Source organism: Mobula birostris, chromosome 17, assembly GCF_030028105.1.
Source record: "Mobula birostris isolate sMobBir1 chromosome 17, sMobBir1.hap1, whole genome shotgun sequence".
NCBI classification, from domain to species: Eukaryota; Metazoa; Chordata; class Chondrichthyes; order Myliobatiformes; family Myliobatidae; genus Mobula; species Mobula birostris.
In genome coordinates this window covers 57024848-57051812 of record NC_092386.1, presented here as the reverse complement: position 1 = coordinate 57051812, position 26965 = coordinate 57024848, and the positions used below count along the sequence as shown (strand labels likewise).

Below are 26965 nucleotides of genomic sequence, written 5' to 3'. Positions count from 1 at the left end.
ACTCTCTCAATTTTATTGACATCTTTTCTATAATTCGGTGACCAGAACTGTATACAATACTCCAAATTTGGCCTTACCAATGCCTTATACAAATTCAACATTACATCCCAACTCCTATACTCAATGCTCTGATTAATAAAGGCCAGCAAACCACAAGCTTTCTTCACCACCCTATCCACATGAGATTCAATCTTCAGGGAACTATGCACCATTATTCCTAGATCCTTCTGTTCTAAAGCATTCTTTAATGCCCTACCATTTACCATGTATGTCCTATTTTGATTAGTACTACCAAAAATGTAGCACCTCACATTTTTCAGCATTAAACTCTATCTGCCATCTTTCAGCCCACTTTTCTAACTGTCCTAAATCTCTCTGCATGTTTTGAAAACCTACCTTATCATCCACAACACCACCTATCTTAGTATCATTTGCATACTTACTAATCCAATTTACCACCCCATCATCCAGATCATTAACATATATTACAAACAACATTGGACCCAGTACAGATCCTTGAGGCACCGCTACACACCGTCCTCAAATCTGACGCACAGTTATCCACCACTACTCTCTGGCGTCTCCCATCCAGCCACTGCTGAATCCATTTTACCACTTCCATATTAATGCCTAACGATTGAACCTTCCTAACTAACCTTCCATACTGAAGTCCATATAGACAACATCCACCGCTTTACCCTTGTCAACTTTCTTAGTAACCTCATCAAAAAATTCAATAAGATTTGTCAAACATGACCTTCCATGCGCAAATCCATGTTGATTGTTCCTAATCTGACCCTGTCTATCCAGAAACTTATATATACCATCTCTAAGAATACTTTCCATCAACTTACCCACCACTGACATCAAACTCACAGGCCGATAATTGCCAGGTTTACTCTTAGAAGCTTTTTTAAACAATGGAACCACATGACATATTAAATATCTATTATTAAATATTTATTAAATAGGGGGTATTTGTTGGGGAGCACTTCGGGTCCAGTGATCACAATACAATTAGTTTCAGTGTAATTATGGGGAAGGATAGGACTGGACCTAGCTTTTTGTCATACTTTCCATAACTACCCTACTTGTTTCCTTTGCCTTACACAATTCAATATCCTTCTTCTTAGTGAATACCGAAGAAAAGAAATTGTTCAAAATCTCCCCCATCTCTTTTGGCTCCGCACATAGCCGTCCACTCTGATTCTCCAAGGGACCAATTTTATCCTTCACTTTCCTTTTGCCACTAACATAACTGTAGAAACATTGTTTATGTTTTTTATTTATTTAATAATTTAATATTTAATATGACCCGCTAACTATTGAGTCCCCTATTACTATTGCCCTAATCAACATGACATAACCATATTAAACATCAGAGACAAAGATATAAGCTTGCACCACATCTGTGCATTGGTAGTCCCATCTGACAACTTTAAGAACCATAGAGAAAAGTTTAGAGAGTGATGCATATAGGGAGATATATCACTCAGGAATTCAGGTCCTTTGGGAAGGACGGGGAACTAACATACCAACTCTTCAGAGGGATATTCATGGACCAATTCTTCTCCAAAGAAGCAATTTGAAGAATATAATGTGGTAGTCCAGAGGTGAAGGTTATTGAGCAAATATATATCTTTGCCTTCTCCATATTGGAGCTTTCCCATAATAGCAATCAGGTGCCACTAGCAACACTGACAATCAACCAAAGATAATGAGTTATGAGAAACCTTAATTGTCATGGTGATGTAGTTCCCATGGTGCCATCCTTCTGCTACTTATCATTTCAAATAAATTATGAACATTAGAAAAAGGTAATCAAGATATGAAACTCAACAATCCAATCCTTGAATCTATAATTGAACTTCTGGATGATTATATTTAATATGGCGCATGATGATAGATAACATGCTGGATGTATGTGTAAAAATCCTCAATAAAATCTGCTCTCAATAATGTTCTTGGGCAACAATTAAAATCTATTTTAAAGTATCTGCCGTTTAAATGTTTAGGAATTGATTCTATGAATTGTAGCCATTGGTGAGACTCGGTTGCAGGAGGGGCAGGACAGGCTGCTCAGTGTTCTGGGGTCTGTTGTTTTAGACACGGCAGAGAGGGATGGATTAAAGGAGGAGGGGTGGTGTTACAATTTAGGGAAAATGCCATGGCACTGCTCAAACAGGACAGACCAGAGAACTCATCTTGTGAGGCTTTATGGGTGGAACTGAGGAATAAAAAATGCATGACTACGTTAATGAAGCTATATTATACACCACCCAACAGTCCACAGGATCTTGAGCAACAAATTTGCAACGAGATCGCAGACTGTTGCAATAAACATAAGATTGCTATAGTAAATTATATTAATTTTCTACATATTGGCTGGGACTCCCATACAGTAAGAGGACTGAATGGAAAAGAGTTTGTCAAATGTGTTCAGGAAAGTTTTCATAACCAGTACATAGAAGTCACAATGAGGGAGTGTGCAATACTTGATCTCCTATTAGGGAATGAGATAGGGCAGGTGACAGGAGTTTGTGTTGTGGAATACTTTGCATCTAGTGATCATAATGCCATTATTTACAAAGTAATTATGGAAAAAGATAGGACTGCTTGGCAGGGTGAGATTCTAAATAGGAGGAAGACCGAGTTTGGTGGTATCCGAAAGGATCTGGCAGGTGTGGATTGGGACAGGCTGTTTTCTGGTAAAGGTATACATGGTAAGTGGGAGGCCTTCAAAAGCAAACTTTTGAGAGCACAAAGCTTGTATATGCCTGTCAAAATTAAAGGAAAAGATGAGAGGTTTAGGGAACCTTGGTTTTCAAGAGATATTGAAGCCCTGATTAAGAAAAAAGAGAGTTGTATATCAGTTACTTATGGAGTATAAGAAAAACAAGAGTACATGTAAGAAGGCAATCAGGAAGGCTTAAAAAAGACATAAAGTTGCCCTAGTTGACCAGATGAAGGAGAATCCTAAGGATTCTGCAGGTATGTTAAGAACAAAAGGATTGCAAGGTAGAAAATTGGTTCTCTGGAAGATCAGAATTGTAATCTATGCGTGGAACTGAAGGAGGTGGTGGAGATCTTAAATGTATTTACTCAGGAGATGGACACAGAGGCAATGCAGCAGCGAGGTCATGGACCCTATACAGATTACAAAGGAGGAGATGTTTGCTGTTCCGAGGAAAATTAGGCTGGATAATTCCCCAGGGCCTGACAAGATGTTCTCTTGGATCCTGTGAGAAGCAAATACATAAACTGCAGGGGCCCTAGCAGAGATATTTAAATCATTTAGTAACAGGTGAGGTAGTGGAGGACTGGAGAGTAGCCAATGTTGTTCCACTGCTTAACAAAGGGTCTAAAAATAACAACAGGAAGTTATAGGCTGGTGAGCCTGACATCACTAGTGGGAAAGTTATTAGATGATATTCTAAGGGACTGGATATGTGAGTATTTGGATAGACATGGGCTGATTTGGGACAGTCAGCATGATCTTGTGCATGGTAGGTCATGTCTAACCAATTTTATGGAGTTTTTTGAGGAAGTTACCAGGAAAGTTGATGAAGGCAAGGCTGTGGATGTCTCCTACATTGACTTTATTAAGGCATTTGCCAAGGTCCTGCATGGGACGTTGGTCAAGGAGGTTCAGTCACTTGGCATTCAAGATGAGGTAGTAAAGTGGATTCGACGTTGGCTCTGTGGGAGAAGCCAGAGAGTAGTAGTAGATGGTTGTCTCTCTGACTGGAGGCCTGTGCCTAGTGGAGTGCCACAGGGATCTGTGCTGGGTCCATTGTTGTTTGTCTTCTATATCTATGATCTGGATGATAATGTGGTTAACCACATCAGCAAATTTGCAGATGACAGCAAGACTAGGGATGTAATGAACAGTGAGGAAGCCTATCAGAGCTTGCAGCATCATCTAGACTAGCTGGAAAAGAGGGCTGAAAAATGGCAGATGGAATTTAACGCAGAAAAGTATGAGGTGTTGCACTTCAGTAGGACCAACCAGGGCAGGTCTTACACAGTGAACCATATGGCATTGGAAGTGCAGTAGAACAAAGGAATCTGTGAGTACAGGTCCATTATTCATTGACAGTGGTAGCGCAGGTAGATAAGGTTGTAAAGAAAGCTTTTGCCACATTGGCCTTCATAAATCAAAGTACTGAGTACAGGAAACACACACAAAATGCGAGAGGAACTCACCAGGTCAGGCAATATCTATAGAAAAGAGTAAACAGTCAACATTTGGAGCCGAGGCCATTCAGCAGCCTGCTGAGGGGATTCGGCCTGAAACATCGACTGCTTATTCATTTCCATAGATGCTACCTGACCTGCTGAGTTCCCCCAGCATTTTGTGTGTGTTGCATGGATTTCCAGCATCTGCTGATTTTCTCTTCTTTGGCATTAATTACAGGAGATGCAATGTTATGATAAAGTTGTATAAGATGTTGGTGAGGTCTAAATTAGAGTATTGTGTGCAGTTTTGGTCAACTACCTACAGGAAAGATGTAAATAAGATTGAAAGAGTACAACGAACATTTATAAGGATGTTGCCAGGACTGGAGGACCTCAGTTATAAGGAAAGATTGAATAGGTTAGGACTTTATTCCTTGGAACGTAGAAAATTGAGAGAAGATTTGACAGAGGTATACAAAATAATGAGGTGTATAACTAGGGTAAATGCAAGTAGGCTTTTTCCACTGAAGTTGGATGGAACTTCAGCTAGAGGTTATGGGTTAAGGGTGAAAGGTGAAAAGCTTAAGGGGAACATGAGGGGAAACTTCTTCGCTTAGAGGGTCATGAGAGTGTGGAATGAGCTGCCAGCACAGGAGCTCGATTTCAACGTTTAGGAGAAGTTTGTATAGGTACATGGATCATAGAGATATGGAGAGCTATAGTCCTGGTGCAGGTCAATGGGACTAGGTAGTTTAAATAGTTTGGCATGAACCAGATGGGCTGAAAGGCCTGTTTCTGTAGTGTACCTTTCTGTGACTTTATTACTATGATCAATGCATCATTAATATGCATTGGGATATCTAGAATGGAGGTCATCTTCTTAGAAAGATGTTATGTCTATCTAATTTTCTGAGTATGCCAGCTTCCACATCCCTATAACAATGACTCATGGATATCTGAATAGAATAAAGTACATTATAAAATTTAGCTGATGATGTATCATTATTATCATTTTTTCAATGAACTGTTGAAGCTGTTCACTAAAAGATATTGAATTTTGTCCGTAGTCGCTTTTAAAATCAGCTGGGCCAATCCAGGCAATAGTGTAAGTGATTAACCTAATCTTTTTTATTCTATTTTTCCATGTCCCTCTTTGTCATTGTCACGTTGCCTTGCTTACATTGGTTACTAGTGCGATATATTATTTTGAGACAGCATAGAACTTTTATTATCAGTTAAATATAAGTACTCATCTAGAAACAATTTCATAGCAACGATCTTTTTTATTTTGAAATCCTGCTTAGATTTATTACATTTAAAAGAAAATGATCATTCAAAACTTTGGTTCTGAAATGTAATCTGTTTAGCTTCAAAAATCAAATCTGCTCTAATAACAAAATACCCAGACTAAAAACTCATTTAAAAATGCATAAAATTACTTACAAATGTCCAGGCTAAATTTCATAGGAAAAAATCCATTTCAAGTGATTTATACATAGAATTGTTTGGACAAATACTCATTTTGTTCTTATCCTGTTCATTAGAGTGAGATGGCTCTCTAAGAAAACGCTAACTTGATAGTTCAGTTACTTGCAACCAAAAAGTTTCCAAGACTAGTCACAGGTATGTTCTAGGTAATTAAACACAGTCAAATATGGATATTTCAGTTAGCCTTACTATGACTTCTTAAGGTAATGGGAAAACATCTTCAACTTCTTCTCCTGATTGGAAGCCAGCAATTCCTGTATGTTGTGTACAGACATCTATTGATGCTTCTGGACACATCTTCAGTGATGTTCCTGGAATCATCGGGTGTTTCAGGTCTTTCAACATCATACAACCTCCTCCAGGTGACCCAGCCGGGGCAGATCAGACCCCAGCTTGTGTCCAGATGGCTAGCTACTTATGACTCCATGGCTCCCCTCTTTTGAGCCACAACCATCTTGAGGCCCTCTCTGCCGCATCGGTGCATGTTAGCTGCAGGCCATTTGATCCACCTCCTGTTAGACTTCATGTTAGAGGGATTAGTTTGCAACACTTGGAGGTTCCGGGCACTATGGAGTGACTCCGGGCCTGGCCCCTCCTTCGTCTCACCAGGTTGGATACCTGCGTGTTGTGCTGCTCCTGCTCCCACCAAACACTTCATCCTCACTTGGTAGATCTTCAAGCCGCGATCGTTCTTGCAGATTTTGCCACATGCACACTGCTTCCTCATCGTCGTTTGTTCATTGCCTGGGTCTGATGTCGTTGTGTCCATCCGACTGGGGTGTTCATCCTCCTCACCTCTCGGGCACCCCTGGGGGTATCTTTTCCTTAGATTCTTTGTGGCTTCTGTGGGGGTCCTCCTCTCAGAGGACGCAGATCAGGTTGCCAGCCCATTCTGCCTTGGTTGCCATCTCTCCAGGCTGTCACTGACTCTCCAGTCGTCACCACTCTTTTCGTGATTGTCACCCAGTCTTTCTTGGTTGTTAGTCTATCTTTGATAAAGAACAGTCCCTGATGGCTACAATGACAGGCAGCAATTCAACAGGCTACCAGGGCATACCTTCAGTTTGCTTCATAAAGAATAATCCTTGAATAAGCTACCAAAGATATTCATGACACCCTTAAAACGTAACCCTAAATTAAATTGTACCTTCATTGAAGAAAAGGTAGACAGGAGAGAGAAAAAAATCTATTTTATTTAAAGATACATCAAGGAACGGGTCCTTCCAGCCCAACAAGCTGCAGTGCTCAGCAACCCATCTATTTAATCCTTGCTTAATCACAAGACAATCCTGTTGCATTTTGCCTAATCAGGCAGAACACAACAGGTTTTGAACATCATTTGTGTTTGTCTATGCTACAAAATGCTGCCATCTTCAGTATTGCTAAGATGGCTGCAGTCTTGATGTCTTGTATTTGTAGTCTGACTTTTGCTACCACTTGGCTGCTGTGTATGTATCTGTGAAAAATACATTATTAATGGTATTTTGTCATCACTTCTACACTTCCTCATTTCTTGTTCTTCTGGTATTAGATAATGGCAGGCAGAAAGCAGGAAACCCAAAATTACTATTTTCCTGGGTAAATTAGCAACTTTGCACTTTTCAGTAGTAGAAATAAAATAGTGTTGGTTGTTCAAAGGCGAAGATACAAATAAAATAAGAAGTTGAATTGTTGGCACTTTAGCCAAGCTCCCAAAATGGTTTACAAGCAGGGTTTAATTTTTAATATACTTCCTGCACTTTTTCTGGTAAATGAAACAAGTAATGTAAACTCAATAATATCTTACAATTAGCAACTGAGCAAATTTCTAGAGCTGTTCTGCAAGTATTTGGAAATTGCTGTGCATATAGTACATAATCACTTCATGAAATGATTATCCTTTCTAAATATCCTTTGTAATAAACGCCATGGGATTATCAATTTAAATTAACTTCCCCTGTTATTTAAGGATTATGCATTTCAGCAGCTAAAATTGTGTATTTTATAGGGCAACCGAAATAAAATATAATTTTTCTTGGTGTTCCAACAGATTTTTATATTTTTATATTTAAGCACATCACCTCTACTGGGGCATAGGTTGGCAATAGCAACTCGCCAGAGTTCTCTGTCCTGAAGTAGTCTTTCAGGTTGACCCCATGTGTAGCCCATCTTCAGGGATCATTCGTCTCCCAGGGATGAGGCTTTTGGAGCTTCTGTTGACAATCTGTAGCTCCTGGTTTTTAGGGGAGGGTGTTGCTAACGCCAAGCCTAACTTACACGCGTCTTGGCTGAGATTTTGAAACATTTGTTTTGTATCTAAACAGTCTATCAGGGAAGAATAAAGAACTATCTGCACAGACACAGGCACAGGTGATAATCATAAACACAAGAGTTTCAGCAGATGCAGGAAATCCAGAGCATTCCTCCAGCATCTCGTGTGTGTGTTACTCAGGTGATAATCAAAGGCAAGGTGTAGTTTTTGCAGTCTACAGCTTCTGTGTAATGCACAAACAATATACAAAATAACATAATTATATCTATCAGAAGTACACAAGTTTGAATATTTTATAGTTCTGAAACTACTTGCAAGCTCAGGATATTAAACTATTAAAATCAAACAGGCTTACATTTTCTAGACTGGTAAATTGAACATTGTGCTGTGTCATCATCTCATTCTATAGTCAGAATGTTTCCTTTTACACATCAAACTTCAATAAACCAGAGATGATTGCAATCAGCAACTTTATCCTCGGATTAAAAGGCACAATTTAAAAGTATATTTTTCTTCCAATCAAATGTAGTATGAAGTTAAATTTTTCATACTATTCTGCAACCTCTCCTTTCCTTGCGAAGAAAATTGTTGGCGAAGTAGCGGTATGATTACACCTGATATTACCCCAAGCAGGGTGGCATGGTGGCGAAATGGTTAGCACAACACTTTACAGTAGAGGTGACCCGGGTTTTCAATTCCCACAGCTGCCTGTAAGGAGTTTGTACGTTCTCCCCATGATCACATGGGTTTCCTCCGGGTGCTCTGGTTTCTTCCCACAGTCCAAAGACGTACCAGCTGGTAGGTCAATTCGTCATTGTAAATTGTCCCATGATTAGACTAGGATTAAAATTGTGGGACTGCTGGGCAGCACGGCTCAAAGGGCCAGAAGGGCTGTTCCATGCTGTATCTCAATAAATAAATAAATATTCCAACTAGTTATTATAAAATTATTTCAAACATAAACTGAACTTTTATTTATCTACAAATGTATCCCTGTCTAAATCTCTAATAATTCAGTACTCTATTTTTGAACTTTTATTGCTCTACAAATTTATCCCCGTCTAAATCTCTTTAATAGGGTAATACTTCAGTACTCTATCTCTGAAATTCAACCACACGCTGGCACAACTGACTGCAAATAAATTTCTAACATGAGTGTCCAGTTTTACTGCCTCAGCCTGTTTCTATAATGTTCTACAAAAAAACTCATTTAAATTACATCTTTGGAAGCTGATCTCAACATTCACCGAAACATGTGGACAGTATATCACTTGGAAGAGCAAAATCAATGTTCTCTGAATTTGGTCTCAAGCATCATTTAATGCAACCTTAGGAATCTGATAAATTAGAGATATAGTTAGAGTTAGAAACTATGAATAGGATGAAGACATTTATGACAAATAGCTGTTTTGTACATCTTTTATTCTTACAGAGACAGATAGACAGAAAGCAATAATATGCCTATATATGCTAATTCAATCCCCCTCCGCAACTGATTTGCCTCAAAGTTGTCACCTCATGTTGCTTCTCTCTCAATTCTTAAATTTAGTTAAGAGTTAAACAGTTGGCTCCCCAGTTCTCAGAGCTGTCAAATGGCTGCTGCTCAGTCCCTCCTAGCATAGCACCATATTGTTATTAGGTGCTTTTCCAGCAATGAGTGGCACTTTTTATTGAATTGACCAATGCAGGGAAACGTCTAACTCTATATGCTAAAGTATGCATTGCTACAGTAACATTTGGAGCTCTGGAGTATAACTGAGAAGTGCCATATCAGTGTGATCAGATGCTTATAGAATATGTGTTGGAAACCTAATTCACATAGCATCTGTCCACTAAACTCTCTCTCATTTTCCCAATGCAGAAAACTTTAGGCAAATAAGTTTTGTATAATGTAAGCCTTTAAAATATACTCCTTTTATTTAAAAAAACTTTTTGATGGAAAATGTACATTTTTGAAAATGACTCCAATGTGCAAGGCTATCTGTGGATTTGTACCCTACCAAGTCTCACCAACAGGGACTTGATATTTTTCATTATATTTTAAAAACTTAAATTTTTGAGTTATTTTACACATTTCTAAAAATATACTTATAAAATTTTAGATGGTGAGATTCTCTCTGTTTTCAGAATGGGTAAATCTTGCTGTTTTATCATCTGTCCCAGTCCCCATACAAACCTGGAACGTGACACACAATACAATGGTTGAACTCCTTTTGTTCACTTCAGAGAAACTGAACCAGCTTTACTTTAAGAAACTTGATCTTTCAGGCTACAGCAATTATGCACCTTTCCACCAAAAAGGAAATCGTATAATTAGGTTAGATTAGGCAACTCCAGAGCATCCATTCTCATTGAAGCAGAATATTACAAGTGACAACTGATATTTTGTCACCTGTGGAAAAGAATTGTGACAAATTGGGTTTTATTTTCATTGTCCATTTCTTTTTTTTTATTTTTAGATCGATTACTTCAGGTGGATCAGTAGACTCAAATGCAGTAAGTCTTATAGAAAGCCAGTCAACCTTGAATGTGAAGCAAGAGTGGCCACATGGTTACCCAATCCTTCCATCACTCCCATCAAACCAAGGTTCCCAGAATGGCAGTGAGCTAGGGGATGTGCTGAGTATACCACCTGGAACTGCCATGTCAAGTAACAGCACCTCAAACTCTTTACCTTCTTATTTGTTCGGGAATGAAAATAGCTCACGCAATTCTGCCCGATCTAATTCTGCTCGATCAAGAAAAAGAGGACTTTCCACCTCGCCCTTTTCAGATGGAGTTGGAATCGACGTCATCATTCGTACATCTCCAACATCATTAGTAGCATATATCAATGGGTCCAGAGGCTCCCCAGCTAATGTTTCTCCTCAGCCTGAGGTATGTGGGCATTTTCTGGGGGTGAGAGGTAGTTGCATCCCTCAAGCCTACAATGCAACCGGTAAAGAACGAAATCTCTTTACTTTTGCTGATCTAGAGGCCAGCAATGGTGTGTACCAAAGAATGCAGCAGCTGGAGCACTCTCCATTGCACCCCATGGTGATGAACAACATGGTTGTTCAGCAGGGTATTTCGGTGATTGGTAATCAGCAGTATGATGCATTCAAAAATCAGCAACTGGATGAATTCTCCTCTGGGATAGAGATCCCTGCACTGCCCCAAGGTCCTCCACCACCATATCATGCTCACCGGCACGTTATGTCCCACTTGCATTCACATGGGCAACCATCTCTACAAGGGACCCAGCTGGATGAGGATGGTGAGCCATCAAGAATTAACGGGAAGCACTGCTGCCGATGGATAGACTGCAATGCAATATATGATGAGCAGGAGGAGCTTGTACGACACATTGAAAAGGCACATATAGACCAGCGTAAAGGAGAAGACTTTACTTGCTTCTGGGCTGGCTGCCCACGTAGATACAAGCCATTTAATGCTCGCTATAAGCTGTTAATCCACATGAGGGTGCATTCAGGAGAAAAGCCAAACAAGTGTACGGTAGGTGGGAAAACAGAGTCTTGTATACTTTTTGTTTTTCTGCAAGTCAACTGTTTAGTGTTGGTTTCCATTTTGATACTGAACAAAGTGTATTCCAAATTGCAGTATTATGCGTTGTTTCATTTGCAAACTACAGAATTTCACAGTTCTAGAAAATTACTAGATATCTCGAAGATAATATAACAATAGTCACCGCTCTTTTTATTTCACCAAGGTTTAATCTCCTTCTTTCCCAACAGATTTCTTTTGTGTAGCATGTTACAATTATGATGCCAAACCTGAATGTTCAGTTCTATTATCTCTGCTAATGGCACATGAAATCATACGGTAGCCTAGCTACTAAATACAGCAAACACTTCTTGTAAATTAAACATATAAGGGGCACAACATTATTGAACTTTTGAAGGCTAAGAAGGACAATAACAAGACATGAATATTGCATGGTACTGTAGAGTAATTGGATCTGAATTTCAATTCCCTCACATTATTGAATCCCATATTTTAGCCTTATCTTGATAAAGAGGCAGTAATCTGAAACCAGGCATTTGCACACAGGGATGGAAGGTGGTAGGTGAAAAGCTAGAATAATGATCTACAGAATAATTTTATGTCATTGAAAATAACAGAACTATAAAGGATTTGTTCAAATGAGTTTTTCTTAGCTACATATCTTAAGAGGGGAGTCTATGAAAAGTACTGTTTTCACATTGAGTGTGATCTGCAAAATTAATCCTGGCAAAGGAAAACACTGATAAAGAGAATATTGAATATTACTTATCAGTTTCCTGGAGTCCCAGGCAAGTGTTTTTTTCCACAATACCTCTGAAACAATATATGCACGATATGATAATATTTTATAGTTGATGCATTTCATTGTTTATCCTACCGTTTTATCATTCGTAAAAAAAAGTGAGTCAAAAGATTTTGTTTTATGCTTCATCTGTAAGTGGATAAGAGCAATTTGAATTCACTAAAAATGAAAAAAGCAACTTTGATGAATCAGTTCAGTTACTGAAAGGAAGAATCCTAGCAAGAGGATGGAGCTCTAGAAGTAAACAATAGTACAGAAGAGCTGAAATCCATTGTGTAATTGTGAGCAACACACACACACACACACACACACAAAATGCTAGAGGAACTCAGCAGGCCAGGCAACATCTATGGAAAAGAGTAAACAGTCAATGCTTCAGGCTGAGACCTTTCATCAGTACTGGAGAAAAAAGATGAACAGTCAGAGTAAGAAGGTGGGGAGAGGGGAGGAAGAAATACAAGGTAGTAGGTGTTAGGTGAATGGGTGAAGGGTGAAGTAAAGAGCTGGGAAGTCAATTGGTGAAAGAGATAAAGGGCTGGAGAAGGGGGAATCCAATAGGAGAGCACGAAAGGCCATGGGAGAAAGAGAAGAGGGAGGAGCACCAGAGGGAGGTGATGGGTAGATAAGGAGATAAGGTGAGAGTGGGAAATGGGAATGGGGAATGGTGAGGGAGAAGGGGGGCATTAATAGAAGTTCGAGAATTGGATGTTTATACCATTGGGTGGAAGATGCCATGGACTGACATGTCGGAATGGGAATGGGAAGTGGAATTAAAATGGGTGGCCACTGGGAGATCCTGCTTTTTCTGGTAGGTGCTCAACGAAGCTGTCTCTCAATCTACATTGGGTCTTACTTCCCATTCCCATTCCAACATGTCAGTCTATGGCCTTCTCTACTGCTACGATGAGGCCACACTCAGGTTGGAGGAGCAACACCTTATAGTCTGTCTATGTAGCCTCTAACCTGATGGCATGAACATAACTTCCTCCAACCTCCGATAATGGCTTCTGCCCTCTCCCTCACCATTCCCCATTCTTGTTCCCCTCTCTCACCTTATCTCCTTACCTGTCCATCACCTCCCTCTGGTGCTCCTCCCCCTTCCATTTCTTGCTTGGCCTTCTGTCCTCTCCTATCAGATTTCCCCTTCTCCAGCCCTTTTTCTCTTTCACTGATTGACTTCCCAGCTCTTTACCTATCACCTATTATCTTGTATTTCTTCCTCCCCTCCCCTTACCTTCTTATTCCAACTTCTCATTTTTTCTTCTCCAGCTCTGATGAAGGTCTCAGCCCGAAACATGGACTGTTTGCTCTTTTCCATCGATGCTGCCTGGCCTGCTGAGCTCCTCCAGCATTTTGTGCGTGTTGCTTGGATTTCCAGCATCTGCAAATTTTCTTTTGCCTGTGTAATTGTGAGAACATTATTAAAGTAAGGTTTGGGGTGGAGGAATCCTTCACCAGTGTATATAATAAACAACAAATCTCAGAAGTAATAATTGAGAAATTGCTACATACTTCTTGCAATTTCTAGGTTTTTCCAGTGTTGGAATATTCAGTGGATGGATAATGAGAAAACATAAATGAGATGGTCAAACCTGAGAGTTTGGAAGAAGTTTTCACACTTGGCCATTGGTATTTTAACAGCTCTGTAATTTGTATTCCATTTCTTGCAGATCAAGTTAGTAACTAAAGAGGTAAAGTGTTGGTTGCAACTACAAATTTATGACAGGGGCTCAATAAACACAAAAGTGATTTGTGAGAGTTTCAGTAGGATTAATATCTTTTGCCAGTTTTTACAGTGCTTTCTTCTTAAAATGTGATCGGCAGATTATGAAGATTACACTTGAACATGTATATCACAACTTCAGATTAAATTACCAGTAGATCGCCACATCCAGGATTAAATGCCTTTTATATTGATTTTACAGTCTTCAGAAGATGTAGTGGATCACTTTATTGTGTATTGCTTGAGGAATGTTGAGTATGTAGTCAGTTTACCACCCATGTAATTTTTATTTCCCTTTGATTAGCAAAGGATGAAAAATGCAGATGCCACAAATATTTTCTGAATTATCAATTGTTACCTATGCAAAATATTTATTTGAAATTATTCCAGCACAGCAATGAAGAAGTTGCTTTGAAAACTTATATTGCCAGAAGTGGGATCTGTGCATGTGTTCTGAATATATTGGTCAGGAAAGCAGCTTGTATCCTCTGACATTAGACATTTGAGGCTTAGTGTGGTGTAATCATCTGCTTTTGTTACCCTGATCAAATCACACAGACAGGCCACATATAGTATTACCTCAAAACCACCCTGCTTCTTTAGTGGAACATTTTTCAACATGACTGAAGATGAAAGGAATTATGAACACTACCAGGAAGAAACAATTGATCACCCAAAACTTGTTTAATGATTCTCAGTTATAGCTTCACCCAAACAAACAAGTTTAAGAATTCATCATTGGTCCAATTCACCATCAAATTTAAGAACACAGGATCAGGAGAGAGCTGAGAGTAACTGCCATTGACAACTTTCAGCTGAGTCTGCTAGCAAATATTTTTGGAAAGAAATGTTCCATTGCCTGGTATCATATTTGGACAAAGATGGCTAATGATGGTTGTATGAGAGTAAGCATTATTAACCCTACTGAATAGTTGCAGAAATTCTCATGCGCATTTGAAATACACAGTACGTTGGGCAGTATTTTGAAATGAGAAGAAAAGCTAACATTTCAGGTCAATAATATTTCATCAAGATGAGTTCTTCCATCAGCTTGAAAATGTTAACTCTTTTTCTATTTCCATAGTTGCTGTCTGACCTGCTGAGTGTTTCTAACATTTTTTGATTTATTTCATGAATGACACTCCCTCCCTTTTTCATGAAGTTTTCAAATCATTCAGAATCAGAATCAGGTTTATTATCACTGAAATAGATCATGAAATTTAAAGTAGTGCAAAAAGAGAGGAAAAATGTGAGGTAGAGTTCATGGGTTCACTGTCTATTAAGAAATTTAATGGCAGAGGGGAAGATACTGGTTCTAAAACATTGAGTGGGTATTTTCAGGCTCTTGCACCTCCATTCTAATGGTTTCAATGAAAAGAGGGCATGTGCTGGCTGGTGGGGTCCTTAATGATGGCTGCTGCCTTTGTTGAAGCATCATATTTTGAAGATGTCCTTGATGGTAGGGAGGCTAGTGCCCATGATGGAAATGGCTGAGTTTACAATCCCCGCAGATTTTACCAGTCTTTTGTATTGATTCCTCCATACCAGACAGTGATGCAACCAGCGAGAAGTCTCTCATTGTAGAAATTTGCTCAAACTCCTAATGAAGTATAGCCGCTGATGTTCCCTCTTCATAATTGCTTTAATATGTTGGGCCTGGGATAGATCTTTTCAGATGTCGACACCCAAGAATTTGAAACTGCTCCTCCTCTCCATTGCTGACTCATCAATGAGGACTGGTGTGTGTTCTTTCGACTTCCTCTTCCTGAAGTCCACAATCAATTATTTGGTCTTACTGACATTGAGTGCAGGGTTGTTGTTGCAACACCACTCAACCGGCTGATCTATCTCACTCCTGTATGCCTCCTCATCACCATTTCAGATTCTGACTACAACAATTGTGCTGTCAGCGGTTTTATAGATGGCATTGGCTCTGTGTCTAGCCACACAGACATGGGCCTAGAGAGAGTCGAGCAGCAGGCCAAGCTGGCATCTTTGAGGTGCGCTAGTGTTAATTGTCAGTGAGGAGGAGATGTTATTTCCAATCGACACTGACTGTGGTCTCCCGATAAGGAAATCAGGGATTCAGTTGCTGTGGAAGGTATGGTTCCATTTGTAATTATCAGAGAGTAATTTTCTTCAGATAGCTATACATAAGACTTGAACTCTTTGGGTAAGAGTTCGGCACGGACTAGAAGGACCGAGATGGCCTGTTTCCGTGTTGTAATTGCTATATGGTTATATGGTTATATAACTGTGCAAGTGTTTGCATTTTAAAAAGGTGCCAGGAAACAGCTATCTTTAAGTGACAATTAAAACAGTTGCCTTCATATTAATTTTATTGTTATTAAGTATCTCACTTTCAACTTTCTGGATACTGTTTTTGGATTGGTAGATTAGTAGTTGTGCATTCGGCATGTCATACCTCATGCCACATCGGAACCAGCTTACAACCTACAAAATGAAATAAGATAATCTACTCTCCCCTGCATTAAAGCTCATGAATCTTCACACATTCTAGAATACAAAGGTTGTCTAGAACCCATCTCAATTTCTATCCAAAACATTAAATCTCTCCAGCACTGGTATGGCACAGCTGCAGTGGGTCCTCTAAAATCCTTGCAATTCATCAAGAACTTTAGTTAACAGCTCCCAATTCAATAGGCCTGTCCAACCTTAATGTGCATCACAACTCCATCACATTGCTGTCACACAATACCTAGGTTTGGCTAAGTATTAATTCATTATTACTGAGCCATAAATCCTGATCTCCTTGTCAAACTATGCTGTGATTTATTTTTACCTTACTGACTATAATAGTTTCAGGAAGCAATGGATGAGCTAAAAATTACTCTCTGACTCATGAAGCTTATGCTTAAACAATGTATGTGAAGATTCATAAACTGTTTCACCTAACAACCAAAAACACTGTTGTTACTTTGGGACCATATTTGAAGGATTTCAAAAAACTTTGTTTTATGGGCAAAGGTTGTACACCCTCAAGTTTTGTTTCTTTCTGCATCATAACTGTCACATGAATAGATTCTTTAATCTTATTTCTCTTAGTTGGACATAGAACCTAGATTTCTGATGTCCAAAGACAACATTATATCCACTTTGCCACCCAATCACCATTTGGTTTGTTGTAACTGGCATAAAAACGAAATAACACTAAAATTCTAAGAAATAGTTTGTCATATTTTAGTTCTTTTGTTATCCCTAATATATCAGGCTCTGGTAACATATCATAGCCAGAAGTAACATTTGTTCATGATTTGAATCAGAACTGAATTCCTCTAAGTACATTTTACCAGTCATAAGAAGCACATTTGGTAAATCTGAATGCAATTTAATGTTTATCCATATGGATAGAATTATATCTCTGCTTTTTTTAATATTGTGTTACTCTCTTCATTGAAATATGAGGCTTTTGTAAGTAGCTATCCACTATGCTAACCAATAAAATGCAGTTCCAGAAAATGGCATTTCACAGTCTGAATTCAATTTACATTGCCAATAAGATTTCACAAGGTGGATCAGGACAACATGAAGTCTCTTGCCAGAATGAAACATTTTCAGCTTGCTCTTCCAGGAAAAAAAAAACCCTAAAAATCCTAAAAACCTCAGAAAGTACTGTATTTGAATCAAATGCTGAGACAAAATGAGGTTTCCTTTGATTAAATTGATGGCATGCAGTGCTATTATTTTAAATGCACATGATGAATTGTAACATCTCTACTACTGGAAACTGAAAACAAAAAACATGCTGTTTTATAACATCTGGGGAAGTTTAGCCATGTCTGTGAAGAAATATTTCTGAGCTATTGGCATTTATCCCATGAGGCATCTGATATATCAAACTCCTAACAAGTATGATAGAGGTATGATTTTCAGAAATTTTTGAATGACATTTGCTGGAAGGATGGGGAAGTGAAAAGGGGAAACAGAGGAGAGAAATCCTCTCCAGATGTCCTACTGGCAGCAGTCATTAAGAATACCTGCCAGAAACTATTTTACTTCTGAAGCACAATTTAAGAACTGTCGTTCAGTAATTTTAATTTAGTTTCCCATGAGTTAGCATGTGATCTGGCGTACCTGAGCAACTGGCCTCCTTTTATACTATTCTTTCTGCTCAAAATCAGAAACAGGTTTTGCATATTTTAGAAAAAGGAGATTCCTTATGTTGGAAAAACATTAATTGTATCAGAATCAATAAATAGATTTCAAAGCGACATTGGTTGGCAGTGGGGGCGGGGGGACTCATTGTGGCTGCTAGTATATAAAGACGTTCTGTCACGTCAGCAACCTATTCTACACAACAGTGACCATTCTTTTATTCGTTCCAGTGAGGTTGGATCTCTAACGGTGTGTTAATCAGGCAGCCAAAGCAATTCTGTGTTTTTTTGAATAACTGCTTGAGATGACTCTCTATCCCCAGTTATTCCTCAACTCTCACAAATTTGCTGTAGAGAGCATCGGCTAGAGCAAGACTTCGTTTCCGGAGGCACACGTTTTTATCAAGATACATCCTGAGGAAGCAGAGGTGCTGGTGTGCTTTCTAGGCCATGGCAGCCATGTGATCAGACCAGGATAGACTATTGGTGCTGTTCATTCCGAGGAACACTACGCTCAAACTCAGCATCATTGATGTAAACAGGTACTTGTGTAACGCTCCCCACTACTTCCTGTAATAATCCTAATAGAGTACTACATTCATACAGCTCCTTTGAATTGTTAACATATCAGATAAAAGTCTGATTCAAGATCATCAATCAAACCTGACAAATAAAAAAAAAACAATCTGTTTGAAGAACTCAGCAGGTTGAACAGCATCTGTGGGAGGATGAGTTCTTCCAGCAGATAGTTTATTGCTCCAGATTCCAACATCTACGGTCTTTTGTATCTTCAACAAAATCTGATAAAACAGTACAGAAAGTTAGACATATCATGAGCGGACTGGTAAGTGATTTAAAGATAAATCAAATTTTACACTGATAACTCAAAAGAGAGAATTTAGTGAGGTGTTTATCAGTTCACAGGAATACTTTGTTATTCTCATGACAATGTAAACCACCAGTTAATCCATTTTCTTTCTTCAATAAGTCTTTGATTATGCATAAATCTAATTACCAATACACTCTTTTTTTATGTTGCTGGATGTCTTTGCCTTACTTTTATAGGTACATCTTATGATCAATAACATAAAAACAAGTTTTAGTTAAAATATTCAAGTTAATGTTGGAATTTAAGCTAGAGTTAAAATGTTTTAAAGTAATTTATGCACTAAAGAGCTGAACTTTAATATGGCAGGTAACTTGGATTTGGTTTAAGGGGCAGGGGAGAATTTAAAATCCATAAAGTTGTCAACATGTTAAGAAATGGCACTGACCTGCTAAACTCTGTATTTGACTCCAACACATTATGCTAACTGCCTGCAACCCCTTGGGAGAAGCTGTTTTTGATTTTCATATGCTGATTGCCTAGTTATAGCAATTGTGATACATAGCTTTTACTTTATCCAACAGTTTAACCTTTAGCCAAAGGTTCCCTGAGCTTCCTGAAACTCACTAAGGAAACCAAAGTGATGGGGCTGAAGTCTCCTCAGCCAAAGATGTCAACACTCCATAACCATAGAACACAGGACATAGAATAATACAGCACAGTAACAGACCCATCGGCCCACAATGTCGTGCTGAACCAAATAAATTCGTAGTCAAATGGCCAAATAAGCCTATTCGCTTCTGTCTACATAATGTCCACACCCTTCCTTTTCTTCACATTCATGTGCCTATCTGAACATCTCTCAAAAGTTTTTAATGTTTCTGCCTCTATCACCACCCCAGGCAATGCATTCCAAGCACCCACCACTCTCTGTATAAAAACTTGCCTCTGCGCATCTCCTTTGAAATTGACCCCTCTCAATTTAACTCTGGTATTAGATATTTAAACTCTGGGATAAAAGATACTGTCTGTCTCCTCTATCTATGCCTCTCATAATCTTATAAACTTTCATCAGATCTCCCCTCAGCCTCAGCCGCTCCAGAAAAAGCAAGCCAAGGTTGTCCAACCCCTTGTTATAGCACTTGCCCGCTAATCCAGGTAGCTTCCTGGTAAATGTCTTCTGCACCCTCTCCAAATCCTCAACATCCTACCTGTAATGGGGTGACCGGAACTCAAGATGCAGCCTATCTAAAGTTCTATAAAACTGCAACATAACTCAGTGCCTCGACTAATAAAGGCGAACATGCCATATGCCGTCTTTCAGCGAGCTACTTTTAGGCATTCCTCAACTTGGACCTCAAGATCCCTTTGCTTATCAACACTATTAAGGGTCTTGCACTGTTTCTTTGCACTGTATCTTTAAATTTGACCAACCAAGGTGCAATACTTCATATTTGGCTGGGTTAAATTCCATCTGCCATTTATCTGCCCATATCTGCAACTGATCTATATCCCGCTGTATTCTTTGCCAGTCATCTATGCTCTCCATAACACTACCAATCTTTGTACCATCTGCAAACTTACTAACCCACCCATCTACATTTATATCAGGGGTTCTCAACCTGGGGTTCATGGACCCCTTGCTTAATGGTATTGGTCCATACATCAAAAAGGTTGGGAATCCTTTATTTACATACATCACAAACAGCAGAGTTCCCAGTGCACCGACCTGTATATATTCATATATACTATCTATATCCATAGTTGCCATCTCACCTGCAAGAGAGAAGAGTTTATACACAATGCTTTTGCTGGAAGGATATTTTATATAATAAGGTACTTTTTGTACTGTAATAGTTTGACCTTCATCTGAGAATCATTGCACTGGTGCTGCCTTGTATTGACCCTCAGATGAGGAAAATAACTTCCTGAAAAAGCCAAACCTTCTGTCGTAGCCCATTGGTATGGAGCTGCTACTGCACAGGGTAAAGGTGGTCGGCAGAAAAATTTATCAACTTGAAGATATTATAGGTGCAGAGGTTTATGAGTAAAGGTTAAGATTCCTGTATTTTAAGATGCTTAAGTTGTCATCAAAGAAAGCATCAATTTGTTGTCTCCTAGAAGACCTGGTTATGAAACAATGACAGAAAAATTGGAAGCTATCAACAGCTATAGAAAGAGAAACCAGTCAACGCTAGGGCACAGGAGCCCATCCTTAAGTTAAATTAAGTTAACCTAAATTATACATAACTTACATGACAAAAAACCATAATGATATTAGTGTAGGATGAGAGAGAGAAAGAAAAAATATAGTCTGAGGTAGTAAGTGCTAGAGTTTTTCAGTATGGTTCAAGAACCTGATGGCAGTGGGGAATTGAATTGAATTGACTTTATTACTAAACATCCTTCATATACATGAGGAGTAAATATCTTTATGTTACATCTCTGTCTAAATGTGCAATGTGCAATTATAGTAATTTATAATAAATATTATGTACAACAGGATAGTTAATATAACATAGAAATGCAGTTGCATCAGCATAAATTAAGCAGTCTGATGGCCTGTGAAAGAAGCTGTGCTGGAGCCTGCTGGAGCCTGCTTGTCCTGGTTTTTATGCTGCGGTACCGTTTCCTGGATGGTAGCTGCTGGAGCAGTTTGTGGTTGGGGTGATTCGGGTCTCCAATGATCCTTCAGGCCTGTTTTACACACCTGTCTTTGTAAATGTCCTGAATAGTGGGAACTTCAGATCTACAGATGTGCTGGGCTGTCTGCACCACTCTCTGCAGAATCCTGCGATAGAGGGAAGTACAGTTCCCATACCAGGCAGTGATGCAGCCAGTCAGGATGCTCTCAGTCGTGCCCCTAGCAAAAGTTCTTAGAATTAGGAGCAATTGCTGAACCTTTGGGTGTAGATCTTCATGCTCCTGTGTCTCCTGTAACATTAAGAAGAGGGCATGTCCTGGATGGTAGGGATCCTTAATGGTTCATGTTATTAAAACATTTAAAAAGAGTGTTCAGACATTATAAGACATTCTGAAATGTTTAAAAACAATAAAACTATTCACACAATCAAACTGCAAAATGTAAGTTATAAAAATTAGAAAAAGAAATCCATAAAACTTTTAAAACTCACAAACCTTTAGAATTCTAAGAATCTATAAAAATCAGAAATTTCTAGTACTTGTCCAAGTCCTTCACAACTTGTTCTACTTTATTGGTCAGTGAAAAAGATGACCAAATATCAGGACTAACAGGATATAAAGAATCAGGATGATTCATTCTCCACCATTAATGCTGAGAAATTGCCTCAAATTTACACTTCTTTGCTGGCTATACGGAGTCAGAATGCATTCAGAGATATCTTTTTCTACAGGGGAGAAGTGCAACAATTATGACAGTGGCTTTGATTTAACTATCTCACCAAGATCTCTAATTCCCACATTCTATTGACCATGAATGCCAAAAACAATTCAAAAAATAATGAAACTTAATCGATCCAATACAGTAAACCATTAAATTCATTTTGGCTTCACTGGACCCGTTCTTGCTGGATGTTCCCACTCAGGGGCATTCAGGGGCACAGATGGGAAATCTCTGATGAAGAGCTGACACCTAGTTCAGGACTTCTGTGATCAGGCAAGTGGGAGGGAGGTCCTGTACTTGCTAACACTTCTGTGGAGAAATGCCTGTAATTACACAAAACACAGTTAGAGCATTGTGAACTGTTTTCTCACAGCTTTCTACAGCATCTCAAAGAAAGTGGCACTGAAAAGGCCTGAACTTTGAAAAAATTGGAAACTATCTTGGTGTGTTAGCAACTCAAAGTTCTTCAGGTCACTTATTTGGAATCTCCAATAAAACCATGCCTTGAAAATGTATGATTATGAAGACATGTAGTCCTCTTTATTGTCATTTAGTAATGCATGCATTAAGAAATGATACATTATTTCCTCCGGTGTGATATCACAAAACACAGGACAAGCCAAGACTGAAAAAACTGACAAAACCACATAATTATAGCATATAGTTACAAACAGTATAACAATACCATAACTTGATGAAGAAGCCCATGAGCATAGTAAAGTTCAAAGTTTCTCAAATGTCCCACATCTCACACAGACGGGAGAAGGAAGAAAAACTCTCCCTGCCATGCCGACCACAATCCGACTCTGAGTCATCCGAAAACTTCGAGCTCTGATCAGCTCTCCGACACCGAGTACTGAGCACCATCTCTGTCCAAGTGATTCGACCTCCTCCTCGGTCGCCAAAAGCAGGCAAGGCCGGGGATTTTGAGGCCTACCCTCCAAAAGATTCGCGACCACACAGTAACGACAGCAACGAACGGGCGTTTCAGAAATTTCTCCAGAAGTTCCTTTGTGCTTTCACGTCTGTCTCCATCAAATCAGTATTGTCCATGGCCCCTATTTAACAGATACGATATCATTTTTCACCGGAGGGCTGCGCACACGCAGGCGCGCCGCCATCTTCTCCTCCCGCCTCAAACTTTCAGTCACCAATTTGCACACAGAAAGTTACAATGAGGAAGCTGAGTTAAAAAAAACACTACACACCCAATTCTCTTACTTTTATGTTTCATCAAACCAGTAGAACTATCTGCCTCCAATATATTAAAATTAAATTTGGAGCCATAGGCTCAGAAGCAGTAGCTAATATTCCAGCTTCAAGATTGTTTAATATCATTTCCAATACAGAAGAGTAAAGGAGAATGAAATAATTGTTACTCCGGATCTAATACAGCACAAACTGACTCAATATGATAAAGAAGACAATAATAAAAAAAACCACAATAAATATACAGTAAATATATAAGATATCTTATATACATAGATTGATTTTATGTCCATAAAGTGATGCTAGGCACAGGAGTGTCTATACATAAGGTGATTTTGAGAGGGTAAGTTATTGGGCGGAGGTATTGATCAGCCTTACTTCTTGGGGACAGTAACTGTTTTTTTGAGTCTGGTGGCCCTGGCATGAATGCTACATGGCATCCTCCCTGATTGGGAGGGACAAATAGTCCATGAACAGGGTGGGATCCTTCATGATGTTACTGGCCCTTTTCCAGTACCTTTCTGTACATATATCCTTGACGGCAAGTAGGCTGACGCCGGTATTGAACTTCCCTATCCACTGCAGTGCAGTTTCCGTACCATACAGTGATGCAGCATATTAAGATGCTCCCCACTGCACATCTGTAGAAGGTCGCAAGTACAGATGTGCATAGTCCAGCACTCTTTAGCATCCTCAAAGTAAAGTCATTAGTTAGTTTTACTGACGGTACAGAATGTGTTGTGGAACCATGAGGGGTTGTGTGGGATGTGCACTCCCAGGAGTTTGAAACTGCTCACTGTTTCCACTGCTGTGCCACCAATGTAAAGAGGCGTATGAGTTCTCCTGAAGTCAATAACCATCTCCTTCATCTTGTTGACATTAAGGGAGAGTTTATTTGCCTGGCTCCAGACCTTGAGCTCTTCTTCCTTCTCTCAGTAGGCTGTCTCAATGTTGGCGATGAGCCCTACCACTGTTGTGTCATCAGCTAACTTGACAATGTGATCACTTAGGTGTTTGGCCATGCGGTCCTGTGTGAGCAGAGACAGCAGTGGGCTCAGAACCCATCCCTGAAGGGACACTTGTGTTGAAGATGATGGGGAAGGATGTGTGGTTGTGCAATCTGACTCTTTGAAGTCTGTTGGTTAGGAAATCCAACACCCAGTTGCACAGTGGTGTATTTAGACCAAGGAGTAGCAGTCTGTGGGACAATAGTGTTGAAAGCGGAGCTGAAATCCAGAAGCAACATTCTGACCTAAGTGTCCTTGTTTACTAGGTGTGTTAGGGGTAGTTGCATGACAGATCCTATGTCATCTGTTGTAGAGTAGTTCTATTGGTAAGCATATTGGTGAATGTCCAGTGTGGTAGGAATAGAGTTTTTGATATCTGCTATTGCCAGCCGTTCAAGTGACTTCAGGATGATTTTTGTCAGTGCCACTGGGCAGTAGTCGTTTAGCTCTGAAGGTGTAGGTTCTTTGGCACAAGCATGACGGTGGCTGATTTGAAGAAAGTGGGGGCAGCAACTTGGGTGAGTGAAATCATGAAGATGTTTGTGAAGACATTGGTGAGCTGGTGTGCACACTCCCTGAGTACTCGGCCTGGGATGTTGTCTGGTCCAGCCACCTTCCCATGGTTGGCACTCTGCACAGTCCTTCTCACGTCTGCTGCTGTTACAGACAATGGCTGCTCACCTGAAAAGGGGGTAGCTTTCATGGCCAGCATTGTGTTGCATGCCTTGAAGTGTGCATAAAATTTGTTTGGAATATCAGGGAGGGAGGTGTCACTGGTATAGTTGACACTGTTTTTCCTTGTGTCGTCAGTAATAAACTTGATGCCCAGCCACATATGCCAGGGATCATTATTGACAAATGTTCCTGAATTTTTTTGTGTGTTGGCGCTCTTTGCCCTTTTGATGTTTCTTAGACGTTTCTTCTAGCTGCTCTGAAAGCTGTTACAGCTCCAGATTTGAAGGCATTATCCCTGGTTTTTAGTAGGAAGCATGCAGTGTATTTAATATTCCAGTAATATTGTAAATACATTGTTCAATTAAGCATTCTTTGTATGTTTACATAATTACAGGTTATATGTAAGAAGTACACAATGGCATTTGTCATTACGCCACCATGTTACAGGTGAGTGCCTTAGTAAAAACAAAGGAAAAGAAAAACTAAGGAGGCAAGTATACCAGCTTCTGGGTTTTTCTTTCAATTAATTTATTGATTTACAAAACATAACTGTGGCAATGAGGAAATCTCAAAATGAACCCAAGACATGTTTTTCTTCAGAAGGGGAGACAGATGTTCGAGTTTAAAAAAAGACCAAAAACAGACGAAACTAACGAGCAATGAGTATGGCCACGGGTTCATAAACAGGTTCATAATAAAACAATAAATAGAAAAAAAGCAGAAAGATAGACAAGTTTGATTGCACACTGATAATTTGATAAGGTATAGTGAACAAATTGAGCAGTATTTTGAAGCAAATGAAATAGCCGATGAAAAAGGAGTGGCAATGTTGCAGAGTGCAATGAATAGAAAAGCATACAGTTATTTAGCAGTTTAATTGCTCCATCTAAACCAACCAAGATATATCAACATCATGCAGAAACATTTAGAACTGAAACCATTGCTGACTGCAGAATACTTTAGGAAGGGGAGCATGTGGCTCAATTGAAGAAATTGTCAGTTCAGTGATGGGTTTGAAATCATTTTGTTTGTGGAATCTTACAAGAAACCATTAAAGAACGGCCGGCTCCAAACTAAAACACAACACACATTTAAAAGGGCAGTTGAAATTGCTGTATCCATGGAAACAGCAGCCAGAGTTGCAGTCAGGAATGAAAGTCCAGCATGAACAAAATTGCAACATCTAAACAGAAACTTCCCTGCCCAATCAATTGTGTTACCATTGTGTCAGGGGCTCACATACACCAGACCAAAGCAAGTTCAAAGGCAAAACTTAGAAATGCAATGAAGTAGGACACATACAAAAAGCATGTTGGACAGACAAAAATAGATAGACTGCACAGGGAAGAAAAGAAGATAAAAAGTGAAGTTGCAGTTTCAAAAAGAGCACTAATCTACATGCTGTTGGTGAAAAATCTGATGATGATTATGCAGAACTAAGCAGCCTTGAGAGTTACTGTGTGAAAAAAACCTGTAGAAGAGCAATATGGCTTACACCTGAAGTGAATGGCAAATTATTTAAAATGGAATTGGACACTGGTTCAGCTGTTTCAGTCATTCCACAAAATAAGTTTGAATGCCATTTCGAAAATGCTGAACTGAAGCCTGCAGATATCCAGCTAAGAACATATACTGGAGAAAAGATAACTCCTGTGGGAATGGGCTTACATGTGGTAAAACCAGGAGGGCCGGCATTGTGGGACAGTGATTGGCCAAGACAAATACAACTTGATTGGAGATCCATCTACCATTTCAATGCCACATGCCCTGCAATAGAGTAAACTGAAAGCAAATTAAGAAAGGTACTGGATGCTGCCACAGC

At 39.3% G+C, this 26965-nt stretch overlaps 1 protein-coding gene across 4 annotated transcripts in view; it reads left to right on the top strand.

Moving 5' to 3' along the window:
* The window catches only part of LOC140211696 (zinc finger protein GLIS3-like), a 496720-nt gene that overhangs the window by 151453 nt on the left and 318302 nt on the right, over nucleotides 1–26965 (top strand). For all 4 annotated transcript variants that reach the window (XM_072281766.1, XM_072281767.1, XM_072281769.1 and 1 more), the window contains exon 4: nucleotides 10378–11413. In XM_072281766.1, the coding sequence (XP_072137867.1) occupies nucleotides 10378–11413 (1036 nt within the window). The remainder of the gene's footprint in view (nucleotides 1–10377; nucleotides 11414–26965) is intronic.